Source organism: Miniopterus schreibersii, assembly GCF_964146895.1.
Source record: "Miniopterus schreibersii genome assembly, chromosome: 3".
NCBI lineage: Eukaryota > Metazoa > Chordata > Mammalia > Chiroptera > Miniopteridae > Miniopterus > Miniopterus schreibersii.
The window spans coordinates 12036981-12056849 of NC_138103.1; the positions used below are offsets into that span (position 1 = coordinate 12036981).

Here is a 19869-nt window from a genome sequence, read left to right on the forward strand (position 1 = left end):
TTGGTGGTGCTAGATGGTCTTATTCTTTCTTGGCTTAATTAATCTACAAGATTCTAAGTAAAACCCAAGATTCTAAGTAAGCTCTGTGCTAAAACAAATTTCTTAGAAAGTTTCCTCAAATTTAGATTCCCAAATCAAGAATTTTGAAAACATTTCTGTAAATACAAGGCCAAAAGGGAAGCAATTTAGGCCATGATTTCAAAATTTAACACAACTCCTGATCTAGACCACTCTGGTTGGGGGACAAGGGGTAAAAGAGACAATTCAGCTAACCAGTGCTCTGGAAAGGGGCACAGTCTAGAGGACTAGCTTCAACTCCTCCAGTGGTGGTAGTCCCCTCAGATGTGATTTTTACAGCATTCAGGAACTCAAGTGTCACCCTCTCAGTAAGGTCACCTGAAACTGGACGCAGAGGGGAGGGGTGGGACCTAGTGCCTGAGTGCAAGTGTCCCTGGAAGCTGGAGGCCTCTTCTCACCACAGCAGGGCTAGTGGCTAGGGCTCCAGTCATTGCCCCTCAGTAGCCTCCAGGGCAGCACCTCAGTTTCTAGAGGTGGGAAATGAAGGGCCAACGCTCTGTCTGTCCAGCCCAGTCATGGCAGCATCCTCTCCTACTGAACAAAGAATTTCACGGGGAGGCCAGAATCCGCCTCTAGTCCCCTGGAGCACCCTCTGCATCAATTCTGGGATCTGGATCAGTATACAGGAAGGGGGGAAGGGAGGACTGAAAACAAATGCAGGAACCCTTCCTGGGGTTGCTGCGGGGGCGGTGGCTGAGACTGGGGCAGTGGATAGGAGGGAAAGTACTTTTTCTGACCCATTTGTGTCCCTAACTCTGTGGGTGAAGTTCCCCTGTAAGCATTGAATGTGTACAGCCATCACTGAGCTGATCGTCTCAGTCACTGGAAAGAGAACCTTCCAGATCTCAGCTGAGCCCTGTCGCCATATGTATGACTCCAGGACCTAGACCCCCGCCTCTCTTCTATGGGCAAACAACCAGAACCATGTCTTACAAAGAACAGACTCCAAAAATATATATAAATAAATAAAAACCTTAACATTCTTACAGGGATCTTAAAGAACAGAATACATGTTAAAAACTTCAGTAATTTATATCAATTTTAAGCAGTACTTTATATACAATAGGGAAAAAAACACATGCATAGTCCAAATACAATGTTGAAAACAGCATTTTCATTAACAAAAACCCCGAACACTAAGTGTTAATACCATATACATGAATTCAAGAAGGACCACCCTTTTTGTCTGTTGCACACAGTTTATTTAACAATATGATATAAGAAATGAGTTGGTACTTTACCATCCTATACAGTGATTGAATCTTCTTGAATTTTCTTATTTATAGTAATTATAGCGCTTGCATGATTTACACTAGAATTGCTTTTCCTCATTTCAAGTTTCACATAGAAGAAAGAATGCTCTTCTCTATTAACATTAGCATGGTCTAAGAGAGCGATCATCCCTATTTTTTGTCTAAAACCAGTTTTATCAGAGAAACAAAGCAACAATTTCTACATCTGCAAGACAAGAGTTTGGCTTAAGCCAGTATGTATAGATAGATGTGTGTGGGTGTGTACGTGTGTGCACGCAGGAGCCAATTCCTATCGTCCAGGGGGTAATACTTGGAGAACGCCCACAGAGTTCACAATAGAAAAAATCTTCCCGCAACGTCAGAAAGTTGTCAGGATACATTATAAGCTTGCATTATTTCAGGAATCAGTTTCTGAATATTATTTTTCTTCTCACTTTTAAACATAAATGTTTAAAGTCTTGAAAATACAAATAAAAAATATGGATATAATGAACTTGTTTTTCCCGTTAAAAAAAGGCATGAGTCACCAGCAATGACGACAAAAAAATCCAAACAAACCCCCCTCCCCCCAAAACAAAAAAACAAAAACAAAAATAAAAACAAAAAGAGAGAGAGAGAGAGAGAGAGAGAGAGAGAGAGAGAGAAAGAGAGACCAGATATTTAAATCAACTGGTTTTTAACAAAAAAATATATTCTTTGTATTGTTTCTTTAAACAGCAATCTACCCTTCCGTGGCTTGGAAGTAGCAGTTCCATCTAGGAATAAAAAGAGCCTAGATGCTTGGATTTCAGTACAAAAGGTCCAAGAACATGAAAGGAAAAAAAAAGTGATGCTCTCACAATGCTACAAACCCTCCACAAACTTTTCTAGGGTGTCTCCTGTGGTGTCGCCGACCAGGGACAGCTCACTGGACAAAGCACTCCTGTTGGGGGTATTCAGCTGTGGTAGCATTGCACTCTGTTCGGGGTTCCCCAAGTGTCCCTGATCTATGGAGCTGGCCATGGTGACTGCGAGTCCTGGGTGGGGAGAACCAGTCTGGGGTGAGACGTGGTGTGGTGAAGGCTGGGGCTGTATCCGTGGTGATGGGCTGGAATGTGGAGGCTGGGACTGGGGCCGTGGAGACTGGACAGGGGCAGGAGATCGCACCTGGCTACTAAGGGATGTGGCCATCTGCTGGCCAGGGAGGTGCGAGGCCTGTGGCTGTCCTGAGAGCATGTGCTGCTGGGGGCTCATGGGGTTTGGCTGGCCTGGGGACCCAATCTGCTGCTTCATCTGCTGCTGCTGCAGAATCCGCTGCTGTAGAGCTTGCTGGATGTTGGGGGTGTTGTCTGCACCCAGCCCGGGCTGCCCCATCTGGCCGAGCTGTCCCATCTGAGCTGCCATCTGGCCCATGGAGTTGCCCTGCATGGGCAGGTGCTGCTGCATCCGCTGCTGCTGCATGGCCGGGGGATAGCCTCCAGGTCCTTGAGGCTGCTGGAACTGGCCGTGTCCTGCCATGCCTGCGGCCATGCCAGCACTGCCCTGCTGTTGTTGCTGTTGCTGTTGCTGCTGCTGCTGCTGCTGCTGCAGCAGCTGCCTTCGCAGCATCTCTCTGTACTGCGGGTTCATACTTGCCATGTTGGGGTTGTGCCCTGGGTTCATGATGTTCAGGGCCTGGCCCTGGGGGTTCAGGCCTCCCATTGCTTGCTGCTGTGGAGGGACACCAGGCCGTGGCCCACTGGCTTGCATGGCATTCAGATTCTGCAGGCTGGGCTGCTGGTGAAGGCCAGGTTGGGGCTGCAGGCCAGGCTGGGCCTGGAGGCTGGGCTGGGGCTGCAGGCCGGGCTGACTGGCCACATACTTGGCCGTGCGCTGTTTGATGAAAGCTGCCATCAGCTGAGGGTTTGACTTGAGGATGTTGAGCACCTGCTGCTGCTGCTGTGGGGAGCTGGGAGACTTCAGGGTTCGCAGCAGGTCCTGTAGGGCGCCAGGTGAGATGCTCCGAGGCGGCTGCACATTGGGCATCCGTGGTCCGGCCACAGTTGGCTGGGCCTGCATAGACATCACGGGCCTGGGCATGCCCGGCATCGGCTGTTGCTGGGGAATGGGTGCCTGCTGCCATTGCCCGGGGGGAAGGTTGGGCATGACAGGCCCACTGACCTGGTTGGGTCGGGGCACATTCAGGCCCACGGGAGCCATCTGGCTCACAGGGGTCACCATGCCTGTGCGCCCCGGGGGCATGCCATTGTTGATGTTCACCCGGTACAGGTGCTGCTGCTGCTGGGCCTCACGTTCAATCTGCCGGGCTGCCTCCACAGCTGCGGGTGGGGGCTGGGCTGGGGGAGGTGGGGCTGGCACCTGGTTGGTGGGCTTCCCAGTGGACACTGTGGTGGGGGGCTGAGTTCGGGCCACACTGGAGAAGCTGGCTGGTGACATGCTCACAGGCGAGGGCTGGGGCTGGGTTGGGGGCTGTGGTGTCTGGGGTGTGCTGGGCTGCTGTGTGGGGGTCCCAGGTGGTGCTGAGGTAGGGGAAGGCAGACTCTGCTGAGGCACGTTGCGGGTGTTCATGGTGGCCATCCGTCGACGCATGAGCTGCGCTTGCTGCAGGCGGTGCTGGATCTGTTGCTGGCGAAGCTTGTGTTTGATGTTGAGGCAGAAGGGCACGGGGCATTTGTTTTCTTGGCAGTGTTTGGCATGGTAGCAGCAAAGGGCGATGAGCTGCTTGCACACTGGGCAGCCTCCATTGGTCTTGCGCTTGCAGCCCTTGGTGTGCTGCACAACCCGCTTCATCTTCTGGCAGGACGGCAGCGAGCAGTTGGCGTTGCGGCACTGGCAGGCGTGCACCAGGGACTGGATGCAGCGCTGGATGCTCAGGCGCCGTGACTCCTGAGGGCTCTTGGACTGTGGCTCACCCTGGCTGCCGCCTTCGTCGTCCAGGCCCAGCCCCCACTTCACCATCTTGTGGGTGTGGCTCTTTGTGTTGTAGCAGTTGATGCAAAGGTCGTAGTCCTGCAGACAAGGAAAGGTGACAGGCCAGCATCAGCATGTGGCACAGCATTAACAGACATCCCAGCTGTCCCCTGGAACCTTCACTTCTGGGAACTCCCCCACAGCCCAGAAGGCTCCAGACCACGTGATCCATCTGCTTGCCACTGGCACTTCCCAACCTGCTGTCTCACACTATGTGAGCAGGTGCACAGGCTCACCCACGCATTCGGCGTGTGGCTTGATGTCCACCCAAGGCTTTCACACATATCAGTGGACACTGGTCTCCCTTTCCTTCCTTCCTCTGCACCCCAGGAATCACACCCAGCCATCCTGCCCCTACACCTGGCCTGGAAAGCCTGACAGTGAAGGAATGACTGACACTGTGCCCACTTCCTCCCAAGTGCCCGCCACATGAGCATCTGAAATACCAGACTTGAGTTCCTAAAGACTGGGTGCCCTCAGTGCATCCCCATAGCTCTGCAGAGCAGTCCAGCAGGGCGTTGGGGTTAAGAGGCCTTCACCAAGAGGAAGGCCCTGTGCTCCTCTCCCCAGATTTCTAAAAGCCGCCTACATCTGGAGACTGAGACAACAGGTGCTAGAGCAGAGAATAGAGCCTATGGCCAGGACTGAGAACCTTTTAATGGAAAAGTCATGAAAATCCCAGTAGTAGTAAATGAGAGGGAGAACAAAAGGAGGTTGGAAAAAGCAGGAAATAAAGATGAGGGCATTACAAAGGCTCTACTCTTCCCCCAAGAGATCACAGAGCCACTTCTGCAGGGCCCATGACTGTGGGGACCATCCTGGAGGCCAACACTGGCAGGCAAGGCGAGGACTGGGAGGGAGTCTATGACTGTCTGCAGGGGGGGAGATGGAGGGCCCCAAATAGCCTGACTCACCCCATGTGAGGGACCCATCTGCGTAAGAGACAGAACGCGCCCCTTCACACAGGGGCCAACACCTCTGCTGGGGGAAGCCAGTGTGGTGTGGCCGTGGGGTCCCAACCAGGACAAGGGAGAAGGGTTACTGACCACAGGAACACAGGCTAACAACAGGAAAGGGGAACCAGGCAGAGTTCTGGCAGGACCAAAGCACCGCCAGCACCTCTCCTGCTCTCTCCATACTCCTGCTTTGGCACCACGATGACTGTGGATGTGCCTGACACAGAGCCAGGATTAATGAAAGAGAGGAAATAAAATAACAAGTGCCTGTGATCGTCTCCTCATCTGGACAAGTCCATGCTCGCTGACTCCCAGGAAGACTAGCCTGTCCTGTCAAGAGGCCGAGTGGGCCCTGGACACATGTTGATGGCCCAACTGTCATGCTCAGTTTGGTCAGGACCAGACCGTGCTCTGCAAGGAGAGTCTGGCTTCTTACTCTGAATGTCTGATGTTGAGCCTAGGCACACAGCAGGAACCCAATCCATAAGAATTAGATCCTCTTATGTGTGAACTCAAACACAACCACCTCACAATCAACAGCACCCTTAGAGGACCAGTGGTTTTTCTCCCCCGAGAAATGCCAACTGCACAGACCAAAGAGGGCTAAGGAGCAGCCAAGGGAACCCCACACTCATGGACCATGCCAGCTCTGCCAGAAGTTCTGCCAGAATGCAGACACAGGGAGGGAGGTACGGGCCTACCTCGCACACAGTGCAGTGCCAGCGTGTCTCCACGTGGTGCTTGCATTCATTGCAGGTGTAGACAAAGCGGTCCTGGCCCTGGGTGTGCAACTCCACCAGCATGCACAGTGTGGACCACTTGGACCGCCTCAAGGAGGAGAATTCCCAGTGCTTGTCCCTTGCGAGGGTGAGGAAGGCATCGCGCCCATCCATGAGGTCGCAACTGAGGAGGGGGTCGGGGTCAACGATAGGGGGCAGCGTATTGATGACAGGCCCAGCATGGAGGTGAATCACAAAGAAGACCTGCAGGAAGAACAGCAGGAGTATGTCAGTCCACAGAGAGCAGTGCTGAGGAGGGCTGGCCCTGCAGGGCCCAGGCTACCCCAGTCTCCAGAACTGAGACTGTGCTGAGCCTGACACCTACTGTCCCAGGTGTGTGTCAAAGGCCCAGCTCCCTGGGGATGAACTTACTCGGTGATACCTTGTGTGGAATTATGCAACCAGCCAGCTCTGCCTTCTAAGGGCTGGTCCTCCCACACAGTGGAAAGCACCAGACAGAGTGCCACCATGCCTTCTCCCTTCTCTTGGCTAGGGGCAGGGTTGTGACATCTTCAGCAATCCTTCCCCCCCTTCACCTCCGTCCAGAGGGGCACAAATGCTGGGTTCTGCAGCCTGCCCTGCATCTCACCTCTTTATGCTTCTCCATGGTGGCGTAGAGTTTCTGGGACAAGTCGTTGGACACATTGGGCATACTGGGTTTCTTCTTGTTGGCCCGGCTGATACTGCTTTTATTCTTGTTAGTTTTCTTGTTGTTCTTTTTCTTAGCATTCTTGCTGTCACCCTGGCTGCCCTGCAACAATATGCAAACTTATCAGACAAGCCCACACTCCTCCTCCAGGTCCAGTATCCAGCAGGGACTCTCAGCTCCAGGCTCTGGACTGTGGATATGCCCAACACAGAGCTGGGGCTAATGAAACATAGGAAACAAAATAACAACTGCCTGCGATCATCTCTTCATCTAGACAAGTCAGCACACACACAAACTCTGCGTGCTGCAAGGAGTGTCACTCCAGAAGTACCACTGGGCAGACCCCTACCTATATGGGCTGTAAACACACTATTGCCTTCAGAGGAAACTGCTGAGGGACAAGTGATGAGGACGGAAGCAGGGCCTGTGTACGCAGCCAAGACCCCAATGGCACAGTGGTGATACATAAACATAGAGCAAGTGTGGCCTGTGCCACAAAGGCCACAGTTCACATTACCTCGAGGAAAGAACACACCTGGGATGCTAATTTGGAATCTAATTATTGAGGAAGAGGAAGTAATTTTACATTGTTCCACATCATTCCACTGGATACCTGCAGCTCCATGACATATCCTGCATACTCAGTGGCTTATTCTTTGCCTTCTGAAAGGCTCCAAACATCCGCCATGTGTGAGAGAGATGGGAAAGGTGCTAACGAAGAAGCTGCTGCACAGATAGGAGCAGGGACTTGAAAGTGGCCCCTCCAGGTCCCAAGCAAGGCCACATGAGGGCAGGACATCTCCTTGACCCTACTCCCATTCCCTAGGCCCACTCAGGCCTGAAACCCAACGTTAGTGCAGCAACCGGCTTAAGTCTAAGGGTGTGCTGCTCAGTTAGAACGCTCCTACTCTGGGAAGAACTCAAGCTTAGCCATTCAGATTTCAAGGTGGGAACATTTATTTGGTCTGGTCCAAAGAGCTTCATTTATAACAAGGGGAGAGGAGCAGAGGGTGGTGAGAAAGAGAGAGACACAGAGACACACAGACAGACAGACACAGACACACACAGACACACACACACACTCATCTCTCTCTCTCTCTCTCTCTCTCTCTCTCTCTCTCTCTCTCTCTCTCTCTCTCTCTCTCTGGGTGCTGAAAGGAGTGTCACTCCAGGGGAAGCTCAGTTGCACTCTGCCACCTCCTCCACCACCACCACCGAGGCACGTCTGAGAAAGAGCCAGGAGGGATCGAGGAGTCCTGACAACTGGATATAAGGTGGACCCAGATCAGAAAAGGACATTGGTAAAAACTAAGGACACTGAATGAACTTCAGACTCTGGTAACAATGATGTATCAATATTGGTTCAGAATTGTAACAAATGCAGCACACCGATTTAAGATGTCAGCAGGAGAAACTGGTACTAGAATACACGCAACTCTCTACCATTTGCTCAAGTTTTCTGTAAACCTTTATTCTAAAATATAAAGCCTATATTTTATTATTATTATTTTAAATATATCTTTACTGATTTCAGAGAGGGGAAGAGAGAGGGGGAGACAGAAACATCAATGATGAGAGTCATTGATTGGCTGCCTCCTGCACGCCCCCAACTGGGAATTGAACCCGCAACCCAGGTGTGTGCCCTGACCGGGAATCGAACCTCAATTGCTTGGATTCTAGGTCGACACTCAACTGCTGAGCCATGCCTGGCTGGGCTAAAGCCTATATTTTAAAAGTTATAAAATAAACAGGTTCACTGTATAGTTTAGAAAATAAAGCCAAAAAATAAAAATAATTTTTTGCCACCAAAGCAACAGCAGCCATGCACATTTACTTTGTATTTTTCTTCACAAAGTCGGGGCTACACACACGAGTTGAGGTTGCATTCTGTTTCTTCTCCACTACGACAAGCATGTTCCCATTTCTCCCACTGAAGACCACTTTTAATGACAAAGCAGCATTCCATCACAGTGCTGTCCATAACTAAGCTAACCCTTAGTTATGTGAACTGGACACACAGAATGGAGGCTCCATCCCTCACCTCCTCCTCTCTCCACCACAAGCAAGTCCATGGTTAGCAATGACTGGCTCAGATGCCAGCCCTTGTCTATTTCTACCTCCCAGAAAGCATTACCCCCCACCCCAGCCAGAGGCAGGCATGTCGTCTTTGGACAGGACCCATGGTTGGGGCCTGTGTCACCACCCTCCCCACCAGTCCCTCTCTATGGGATCTCCATCATCAGGGAACAGGCTCTCCTCCCTCTGCTATAACCCTTCCATAGTCCTCTGTCACCCTGGATGTACATTCTGACTCAGGCCACCTCCCATCCAGAGGTGTCTGGCAGTGGCAGACACACAGAGGGACCTTGGGTTCACAGGTTGGCTCTGGTCTCCCACCAACCGGAACTCTGCATTTCTGCTAAAATCCAGCCCACCTTTCCTTTTTTCAGTAATGTTTAAAATGTTTAATTTTTATTTTTTGTTAATCCTCATTGGAGGATATTTTTTCCATTGATTTTTAGAGAGAGTAGGAGGGAGGGAAAGAGAAAGAGAAAAAAAGAGAGAGAGACATCGGTTGAGAGAAAGACTGATTGACTGCCTCCCACACGTGCGCCAACTGGAGCTGGGGATCGAATCTGCAACCCAGGTACATGTCCTTGACCGGGAATTGAACTCATGGCCCTTCGGTGCAAGGGCTGACGCTCTAACTACTGAGTGACCCTGGCCAGGGCCAGCCCACCCTTCTAAGGTCAGCTGAGTGCTAGACCTCCCAGTGAAGCACACCCTGCCTGGCACATAGCAGCCACTAAGCAAGTCACTCCAAACCCCTGGTTCTGAAAGCCAGCCCCACACATCCCCCAAAGCACACCTGTGAGGGCCCCAGGCTTGCACAGCTCTTCCTGGGTATTTACAGGCATCTCAACATTAACATGTCTGTAGCCAATTCTTGACTTCTTCCCCCAAATATGCTCTCCCCACTCCTCCTTCCTCAGGTAGAGGCAGCAACAGACACAGCAGGCAGCCTTGACCCAGGATTTTCCTCACATGCCACAGAACCACCCCAAATTCTGGGACTGCTGCTCTCAAGGTACACAGCATATTTCTCATAGCTACGAGCCAAACTGAAACAACCACGTCTTACTGGCCACCCCAAAGCATGGTACATTTGCTCAAAACTCAGACACCGAAGTTTCTCCTCCTCCTGCTGGAAGCTCCTTCTCTCTGGGATCCTCCAGGTTCCTTCTTACCAGGTCAGTCTCTGCTCAGATGCCTCTGCCCCAGACAAGCTCTCTCCCTTTACCCTGCCCCGAAGCGCCCCAGCCCCCAATCCCTCCTCTTCCCTATGCTTCCTTTTCTCCACAGCTTCCACCACTATCTCATAAGTGTGTCTGCATGTTTTTTTCTTGTTTCTATGAGAACATACACCCCTTGAGGGCAGGGATGGTGTCTTTCTTAGTTCTCACTGCACTGCTCAGGCCCATGCTTACATACACCATAGACTTAGAAAACAGGGTGAGTGCACAAGTATGGACACCACAGGAAGAGCTGTGGGTTGTGTGTGTTTAGTTTGTAAAGTGTCCTTTTAAATCAACTGGTCCCTGACTGTGACGCTTTCATGATACATTGGTCTCTTGTCTCCATTTGTTCTGGGCTCCCTGGCAGGGCGCCCACCTCTCTCAACCTTCTGTGTCTTGGCCCTCTCCGCTCTGCCCAGAGATGCTGAAGCAAGCACCTCCCGTCCCCTTCTACTAGGTGATGTGTCTCCAGTGCCCACATCTCAGCTCACCCAGTGTGGGTTGTGTTCCCAGTCCCCAGACCTGTTGAATGTGGTGACAAGGGGAGATTATGTATGGAAATACTACCACACAAAAAAGGTAGGACACATCCTGTGAACTCAAACAGCACAAGTTCATTCTCCAATCTGCCAGACTTTGTCCTTCAGTGCACATCTGGGGCAGCACCAGGCTTTGTAGGAGGGCAGGGTGGAGGGGACATGGGGGCTTTACCTCTGTAGTCTCACTGGCCGCAGTGCTTTCCTCCTTCTTCCTCTCTTCTTCTTCTTGTTCCAGCTCCTTAATGCTCTCCTCCAACACGTTGGGCCAGAAGTCACCCTCAAAATAGGGCAGTTCCTTGGCACTGGTGAGCCTGTCTTCAGTTGCTTGTTTAAAAATGTCCTGAAGAGTGAACAAAGCACAGCAGTGAGACAAGGGGCCCAAGTGAAGCTCCTGAGGAGGAGGCAGAGCAGGGCCACGACACTGAAAAGGATCCCGGTGCAACATATTTCTGTGGTGAACAATGGGCAAGATCAGCCAATTTAAATAGGCAACCTGACAGCACTGCTTGCAGACTGCCGACTAAAAATCTTGACAGACTGCAGATGAGATGATTCTACACTTTTATTTCAGGCCTTTTTTTTGTTTGTTGTTGCTTTGTAATCCTCATAAGTGAATACAATTCTAACATGTGAGTGTGAAAGGAAGATACATGAAGATATGTAAATTAGTGGTGACAAAGCCACTGCAGGCCCTCCTTCAGCAAGCACCAGGTACCTTGTAGTCATGGATGATCCGCTCTGCAAAAGCCTTGTCCAGCATCTTCTTGTACCACTCCTGCAGGCGCTTCGGTTTTGGGATTTTCTGATCAGGGGGGTGGCAATGGAAGATGTAGTCATCTCCTTCACTTGGAGGACAGGCCCAAATGTGTCCTGTCACATACCTGCAGGACACACACATAACTCAGATGAAAGTGCTGAGCAAAACTGTCCCTACTTTTAAGGCGTAACAGTTGAGGAACAGGAACCAAAGCAAGTCTAGAAAGAACTATAAAGAAAAGAAAGCAAAGAAATAACCACAATGTTTGTGGCAGAATGGATAAGACGCTTAGAGAGGCTCCAAACCAGTGTGCCAGGAGTGGGGGAATGTGTGGGTAAGGCCAAAAATCTCTAGTGTGTGCAAATGCATGCCTGGAAGTCAGCCCTAAGATTCTTCCTTCTCAGGTTGTGCATGTCAGGCAGGGGCCTAGGCATAAGGGAACCTGTGAGCACAGGAGAAAGCATGGGAAGACAGAGACTCATTAGGTTTTATCAAATGGCTTCTACCCAGGGACACACTGAATTTCCTACCTCCTTTCTTCTGCACATAAGAAAGGCAGTTGGGTATTTCCCTCTAAGGGTTAAAGTTAAAATATCTCTTATTCATTCTGTTTAAGACACTTCAATCAAGTACCTTCAACTTTTTCAAATTTCGAAAAGGAATACGACAGATCTAGAACATGACAACAGAGATAGAAAAAGAAGTCAGATGCAAGAGACCGCATCTTGTAGGTTTCCATTCATACAGAACATCTAGAAAAGGCAAATTTATGGGGACAGAAAGTAGATTAGTGGTCACTGGGGGCAGGGGTGGAATAAGGATTAACAGCAAATGGGCACAGGGATCTTACTGGGGAATGACGATGTTTTGAGACTGATTAACAGTGATGGTTACACCACTCCATAAAGTTACTAAGCCAGTGAAGTGTACACCTGAAATAGGTGAATTTTATAATATATAAAATATACTTCAATAAAAAAATTTTTTTAAATCTTCACCTGAGGATTATTTTTTCCATTGCTTTTCGGGGGGGGGGGGGGCGCGGGAGATGATGACATCGATGTGACAGACACACATTCATTGGTTGCCTCCCGCATTTGCCCCAACTGGGGCCAGGGACAGAGCCTGTAACCGAGCAATCTAACTCAGTACCCTTCAGTCTGCGGGCCGACACACTAACCACTGAGCCAAACTGGCTAGGGCTAAATTTCTTTTAAAAAAGAGGCCAGAATGGAAAAATAGTGAAAAGAATGCATAAGCCAGAAAAAAACGCATGCACTGTGTTGCAAAGCCCCGAGAACATCTGGAAGAGCTCTGGAGGTTTTGGAATCCAGCTAAGGACATTAAAGTAAAAACAGATCAAACTTAAAGAAACACTCTCATTATTTCACAAAAGATACAGTGAAAATTAAAAATGGAACTTTTATTAGTTCTGAATAATCTGAATGAAACTCACCCCAATTTCTTCACATATTCTAAATATCCAATAAGGATCTCATGGTAAACGGCTGTTCGAAGGCATCGGGGCCGGAAGAAATGAATACTGTCCAAATAAGATATGTACACACGCCTGGGGTTGGGGAGAAAAATTAATTGAAATTTCAGGGTAACCCCCAAACTTGAAAGCAAACACCATCCAAAAAAAAAAAAAAGCTACAGATACAAATTTTGTTTTGACAGTATTTACACTGGCCACAAACAGGACATAAAAACAAAAGAAAAATCCCACTGGCAACTGCCGCTGCCAACCAATAAAATGGAATCCAATTTCATCACCAAACTGAGAAGCAAAGGTGTCACTCACCATGGAGAACCATGGAAAGATCAGGGCAAACTAAGAAAGGCCATTTTTCAATTCCCTCTCACCCAGATTCTAGAATGAACATGCAAGAACTCTTCATAGAGGTATTTCACTTTTTTAGGTGCATAAGAGAATGTCCAGGCTCATGGAATGGTTCCCCACCCCATTCTCTGTGGCTCTACCTGCCCCAGGTAAGACAGGGACAACAGTAAGACAAGAACCAGTACCCACGAGTACTCAAAACACAAAACATGCTTGAAATAATCATAAAAAACCTTCACTTCCCACTGGCTCAGAGAAAACCTAAACTATCTAGTTTGGTTAATCGCGTGAATTATTAAAATTTTTTATTATTTAATTTAAACCCAGTTCTAAAGCACACAGGTTCTCTAAGACGCATAGAGCCTCAGCCTGTTGTAACACAGCATGACACCCCCTGAAAGGAGATAGAGGACTACCTTGTGTTTGGAGGGGGGCAATCAGAGCCATATTCTTGGACATGCATCCCAAAGAAGCACACATCCACTCCATCAATTTCCTCAAAAGCAAAGAGTGCTTTGGTTCGATACGGGAAAGATTCAGACATTTCCCCAGAGTCCACAAACCTGAAATAAAAGTCAGAATCTGATGTTTGCAAGTGTCATTGTTCATAAGGTGCTTTACAACCTAGATCTGCTGCTCTAAACCTCGCTCAGGGCAGAGGAGATAAAGGCCTGTCACTTTTGACTACCAGCCCAGAGTTCTTCCCACTGGTGTGAGCAGCTTGGAGCTGCAATCCCATTCTTTGTGACACTATTTCACTTGACTGGGAATTTTACCTTCTCTGATGAATTTGGGATAGAGAGAAGGGCTTGCTACACACTTGCTGAAAAGCCTTTAAATTATGCAAAAAGCCTTCCCAGAAAGTGGGGCTTTTGTTAACCAGGTGTGGTAAGCACTGGAAAACAGTGCTGTTTTAGAAAATGGCACAATGTCTGCACACAAACCGTGACTTCATCCCAGGCTTGACCTCCACAGTCTTGTCTGAGCTGGCCACCACTCGAACAAAGACCTCCCCGGCTTCAGGATGATTCTGTCGCCGCAAGAACTTGTTGACTCTGTCTTCTAAGTGGTTTCCCAATCGCGTGGTCTGCAGTCCTGTAAAGTTTAGAACGAGCAGGTGAGAGGGCTCTGGAAGGGCTATGGCGAAGGCAACTGAGGCTACAGAATCCACCCTTTTCCTTCAAGGTAGTTTGACATATTTTAAAAGAATTAACATTCCGCCCTGGCTGGGTGGCTCAGTTGGTTGGAGAGTTGTCCTGTACACCAAAAGTTTGTGGGTTCAATTCCCTGTCAGGGCACATACTTAGGCTGTGGGTTCAATGGCCAGTTGCGGTGTGTAGGGAAAGCAGCCGATTGTTTCTCACACTGATCTCTCTCTCTCTCTCAAAATCAATAAACACATATCCTTGGGTGAGGCTTAAAAAAAAAAGAATTAAGGGACCTAGTCTGTCTTATGAGGTGAGGGTTTTGAGGGAAAGAGGTACTCTGGAACCTCAGCACTCTACCTTGAAAATTGCCATCAAGTGCCCAGACATTTCCATATTTTTTGAATCATAAGGGGCAGAAGAGCCATGAAGGTGGACCTATATCTGAAAGAAGATGAGCTATGGGGTAAAGTGTGTGTGTGTGTGTGTGTGGGGGGGGGGGGGGGGGATGATGCGCTGGCATGAGGAGAGCCATGCTGGGCCCACCAGCCTTCTCACCCCCCCCCCCCCCCCCCCTGAGGTGGAGATCTGGCCCTGGGTGCTCCCAAGTGGCTGCTCAGAGTTACAGCTGTGCCCCAAGGCCAGAACTCTAATGGAAGCAGGGAGCCTACCACTGCTTTTCCTGGAGGAGGGCAGGGCTGGTGCACATGTGTTTCTTGACCCGCTCTCCTCCTCCTGCCCAGCTTTAAGGAGTGTCCTCAATGCAGAGTCAAGACAGAGTACACAGAACATTCCCTGGCCAACTAAGTTCTGTGAGTGTTTCTATCACGGCAGGAGCATGGGCCCAGACTTGCCCTAGTTCCGTTCCTGGGTAGGCTCCTCTTCTCCTCCACAACCCTCTCTCCGAGGGACCGCCCCAGGCATGGCCACTGTGACAATGGATATAGAGCAAGCTACCCAGAGGCAAAACATTAGTCATAGCATAAAAAACTCCTTGCACATGGGAAAAAAAGATTAGCAGCAAGAGCTGCACAAGGCTCACAATGATATTTATATATAATGGGATTTTAAAGTTTTCTTCTTTATATTGATTTAAAAAATATTTATGACATGAATGAGAAATGTTTTTAAAAAACTATTTGGGATTTTAGAAGATTTGTTACTGAGGACAAGAAATACATGGAAAATTTAAACTAACTTTCTAAGTTCCATTTTTCTGCAATAAACACACCAACGGTGGAGTTCTTTTGATGTATAAGTTATATCTCAAGAAAAATGATTTAAAAAGAAAAAAACCCACAATGGCAATGAGGTAAAAAATACACAGGAAAATAAAAACTTGAAAAGCTATAAAAATGAGGGGGAGTGGACTTGTGATCTATTTCACATGCTGATGAAGATGAACCCTGTACACAGCTGTGTGGTCACGCTCTGGACCCCTTACATTCCTCACGCCCCATGCTCTAAGACATCTATCCTGAGAAATGCAGCATTAGCCAGACCACAGACCATCTCACCTCATCTCGTCTCTGTGACACCCCTGAAGAAAAGTCTCACATTCTTCCCCGTGTTCCCCCGTTCCCCTTCCATGATGCTGCTGAGTACATTTTGTTCCCTCATGAGGTTTCCAATCCAGAAGGGAGGACACAGCTAAGAGCCACCATAGTGAGGGAATTCTCCTTCCCTTGTGAAAATATGACCCACACACTATGATTTTCAAATAGCAAACCAAAGGACCTTTAAAATTAGGTCTTTACTTTTTTCTTCAAATCACCTGAATTATCTGCACTAAAAAACCATATATTTAAGCGAGACAATTTATGACAATAAGCACCAAGTTGAGCACTGTGAACATGTAAAGAGGGCTGGAGAGCTGCTCCCTCATGAGAAGACCACAGGTATTACACATAGGGAGGTGCAATGAAAACACGGAGAGCAGACAGCACAAACTCAAGAGATGCAAATACTGGAGGTGCAATTTCTCCTTGGGGAAAACAGGGTGATTCTCATCCATGGGATGCACACATAGAGGTGTACTTCAGGTCTCCTGGTGTTTATGCAGCAGCAGGCCCTTCCCCCAGATTGGGGGAAGGGGAGCTTTTCTTTCTCTTTATGTGATCAAATCCTTCTCACTCTGGGTTCTTTTCTTTTTTAAGAAGGTTTTAAAAAAATAACCCAACACAGTAAAAATACTCTTACTGTGACTATGAGTGCATTTGCAGTTGTTTCCTTTTCCCCTTTAATCACCTGAAGCTGAGTTGTGTGGTCTAAGATTAGGGAGGTGGCTTTGGGTGGATGGTCAGTTGTGATTATCATTCACTGACTAGCAGCTGAAAGACATTTCCAATAGTCAGTGCAAATATGAATGAGGCAAACTTTCCTTTGTGATCTACAGAAACAAAGACTATTCAAATCACCTGTCCTGCTGGAAAAAGGTGAAAGCTTAAGGGAGTACTGGGCAGGTGCAGTTTAAGGCTCTGCTGTAGGCGGCTTTCCTACTCAGGTTTGCTATTAACTCAGCAAAAGGACAGCCTGGGAATGCCATGCTGTAGAAGATGGCCCCCAGTAGTTGAGAACCAAGTGGACAAAGCTTACTTATTGTACACTTTTCAAAAGAATGATATCTATAAAAAAAATCAGGACTACCTATGAAAAGTTACTTTCAGTAGCAACAGACTGCTGTCACAAAGACACACGAGCAGCCACTCTAAATAAAGCAGTGACATTCCCAACAAGTCTTTGTGCAGACCGGGCTCCTACCAGTCCTGGGTGGACGGCAGCCTATTACAGAGAACCTGAGAGGGCCACTCGTAGGGATGCGCAAGCAGCTGCCCACACATGGCCAGGGCTGAGCATGTGGCTCAGACAGGAGGGGGAGGGGGGGGGAGAGAGAGAGAGAGAGAGAGAGAGAGAGAGAGAGTGTGTGTGTGTGTGTGTGTGTGTTGGGGGAGGTCTTATTTCTAAGCTACTTGAGAAGGATCTCCTGACAAATTCTGTCTTCAGAATTTACAAAGTTTACTATATATCTAAGCTTTCTAAACTTTCATCTAAAACATGGATTATAAATCTGACTCTGATATGATCAGGTCAAATGGTTCTCTTTAAGGGGAAGACAAGACAAATACAAAGTATTAGAAAACACATTCACAGATAAAAACATTGGACAAGTGAGCTCTGAAGCCATGTGTTAAGAGGAACCAAAGGAAAACTGGGGTAATTATACAAGTTTCTACAATGTATGGACCAGAAAACAGAAATCCTTCCACAACTTACTCTTAGCACTAAATTTGTTTTCTTTTCGAGTTCTGCCAGTTTTCTTCAAGCAGTTGTCACACACAAAACTGCAAAAACATAATGGGTGTGATGAGATTATATAAAACAGTATATGTTGCCAAACTAGTGGAATGCAGCATTAAAATACTTTGTTGGCAGTTTAAATTACATCATTATACAAAAGTGAAGAGGCAGACCGCTTTGATTCTACAATTCCTAAAGCAGGCAAACACTTAAGACTTAAAATTTAGGACCAACTGCCATCTATCTTAATTGCTGAATTCTTGCTGACAACAATGAATGAAATGCAGCAGCAGCAGGCACCCTCCCCTCCACTTTGTGCAAAACTGCTTTCCTTTTCCCAAGATCATAGGAAATTACTTACCCTGACGGCCAAATGATATCATAGTGTAAAACACAAATCTGATGCATCTTCCGGCCACACTCCTTGCAATCAACAAAACTAGAAGACAAAGAAAGCACACTGGAATGCATAGGGAACTAGAAAACAGAGTGGTCTGTAGGAGCATGTGTAGTGTTCACATCTTGTCCTCTTAATTACTTTGAGCATCTGGTATTAATGCACCTGCTGACTGATTCAGCTATATTTTAAAAATGCATCTGTAGGAAAGCTTTCTCCCCTTTTTTATACAAATGCCTCATTCCTCTCTTCTCTCACTCTCCTTTGCAACCAGGAATGAACTTTTACTTTTAAAAAGTGCTATGGGCCAGTATTTGACAGTACTACACATCTTGGAGACCAACACTTGCTCTAGGTAACTGCACATGCCTAAACTGACTTTAGTAACAGACAACAATACTTTCAGTGTTATAAACATTTATTCTTAGACCCAGGCACAGGAAGAGTCTGCGCTGAGTCAGTCACAAAGGTGGGAAGTCCCACCTTTGACTGATAAATGAAAGTCCTTATTCAAGTAAACACTGGAGAGCAAGGGGACACACTGAGCGATTTGCCCTCTGCTGCAGACTCTGCCCAAGCGCACCTGGAAATCTTAATCACCAACATACTTGAAGGTCAAAACCTATTTTTCAGCCACTCCCTTAGCACCACAACTTACAGCTGGTGGAAGTCTTAAGTGGCAAGAAAGTACCACATTTCCCCCAAATTCTCTTGTGATCGGGCTCTTCCAATTAGCCTGGATGCTGAGCCCTTTTACCTGACACATGCACTCCCTATTGTCTATCAAGCCCCTGATCTTTCCACTGTCCTTGCTAAGCAAGGCTTCAACCACAAATCAAGCCTAACCCATCTTTTCTGTTCCTGCTCTGTTGGAAGAAAAAGACACACATGCAAAACTGTGCAAAACAGCAGCACCATTAACTGGCAACCCTATGCTGTGTTGCCTCCCTTGCCCTTCTATCTAGTGGCTGTTTTAAACCTTCACTCTCTCCTCAAGTGCTCCATCACTGCCAACCAGCTCCTTCTCTGAAATTTCAGCAGCTGAGCTCATTCCCGGGTTAAGAATTTAAAAGGTCAGCAGGCAATAACTCCATTTCTGTGCCTGCTCCAACGATACCCCATTCTCAACCGTTCCCTCCTATGTCAGGGAAGAGGAATGTAAAAAAATAGGATATATGTTCTAGATCCCATTCTGTCAATTTTCAATTTCAACTTCTCTCCCCTTCTAACTATATTAACCCATGGGCTGACTCCCCTTCCTTCATTTTTATTCATGCAGTTACCTAAGCCACCACCTAGACTGGCCCTTTCCTCACCCCACAGTGTGGTCTCTTCCACCAGAAGGCTGTTCAGGTCAGCCTTCTACCTCCTGCCTGAGTCTCCTAACTAGTTCCCCTGCAAGCAAAGTCTTTCTCTCTGGTGTATCCACCTCACTGATCCAGGGTGATCTTTCCATAACAGAAACCAATGACGTCCCTCCAAACCTCCTCAGCACCCCTAGGAGGAATCTACATGTCAAAGAGCAGCGTAAGGGGCCCTGCACCTAGTGTCTCTCCTCCACATCTCACAGGGCTCCAGCCACACCCCCCACCTACCAACCACTTGAGCTTACTGGTGGTACTGTCGAACATCCTATATGTTCTTTCGCCCCTTTGTGTTTAGAATACTCTTCCCCTCCCCTAACACCTGATTCCAGAGGAGTGTCATCTTCTCTGGAACGCCACTATGTCCCGGGACAGGGCCCCTCACCTCTGGACCATCTTACTGCCTCCTGTCTGTGCTATGATCCATCTGTCTCTTGTACTGAAGGACAGAGCCCTCCATGTTGATTCACCTGTGTGCTGCCCACTGCTTAGCACTAAGTATGCCAATGTAATGTATTTCGAAGTTAAAAATGAATATAAATTGTAGTGAAACTGAAAAACTGCAGG

At 48.0% G+C, this 19869-nt stretch overlaps 1 protein-coding gene across 5 annotated transcripts in view; it reads right to left on the reverse strand.

The window, feature by feature from the left end:
* Window positions 1-1091: 1091 nt before the first annotated feature.
* Window positions 1092-19869, reverse strand: part of CREBBP (CREB binding lysine acetyltransferase) — a 133551-nt gene continuing 114773 nt past the window's right edge. For all 5 annotated transcript variants that reach the window (XM_081133701.1, XM_081133697.1, XM_081133700.1 and 2 more), the window contains 10 exons: window positions 17903-17980; window positions 17518-17585; window positions 14044-14194; window positions 13516-13662; window positions 12713-12826; window positions 11215-11380; window positions 10672-10839; window positions 6605-6766; window positions 5938-6219; window positions 1092-4319 (listed from right to left, as the gene is read on the reverse strand). In XM_081133701.1, coding sequence (XP_080989827.1) covers window positions 2175-4319; window positions 5938-6219; window positions 6605-6766; window positions 10672-10839; window positions 11215-11380; window positions 12713-12826; window positions 13516-13662; window positions 14044-14194; window positions 17518-17585; window positions 17903-17980 — 3481 coding nt within the window. In that variant the 3' untranslated portion in view covers window positions 1092-2174. The remainder of the gene's footprint in view (window positions 4320-5937; window positions 6220-6604; window positions 6767-10671; window positions 10840-11214; window positions 11381-12712; window positions 12827-13515; window positions 13663-14043; window positions 14195-17517; window positions 17586-17902; window positions 17981-19869) is intronic.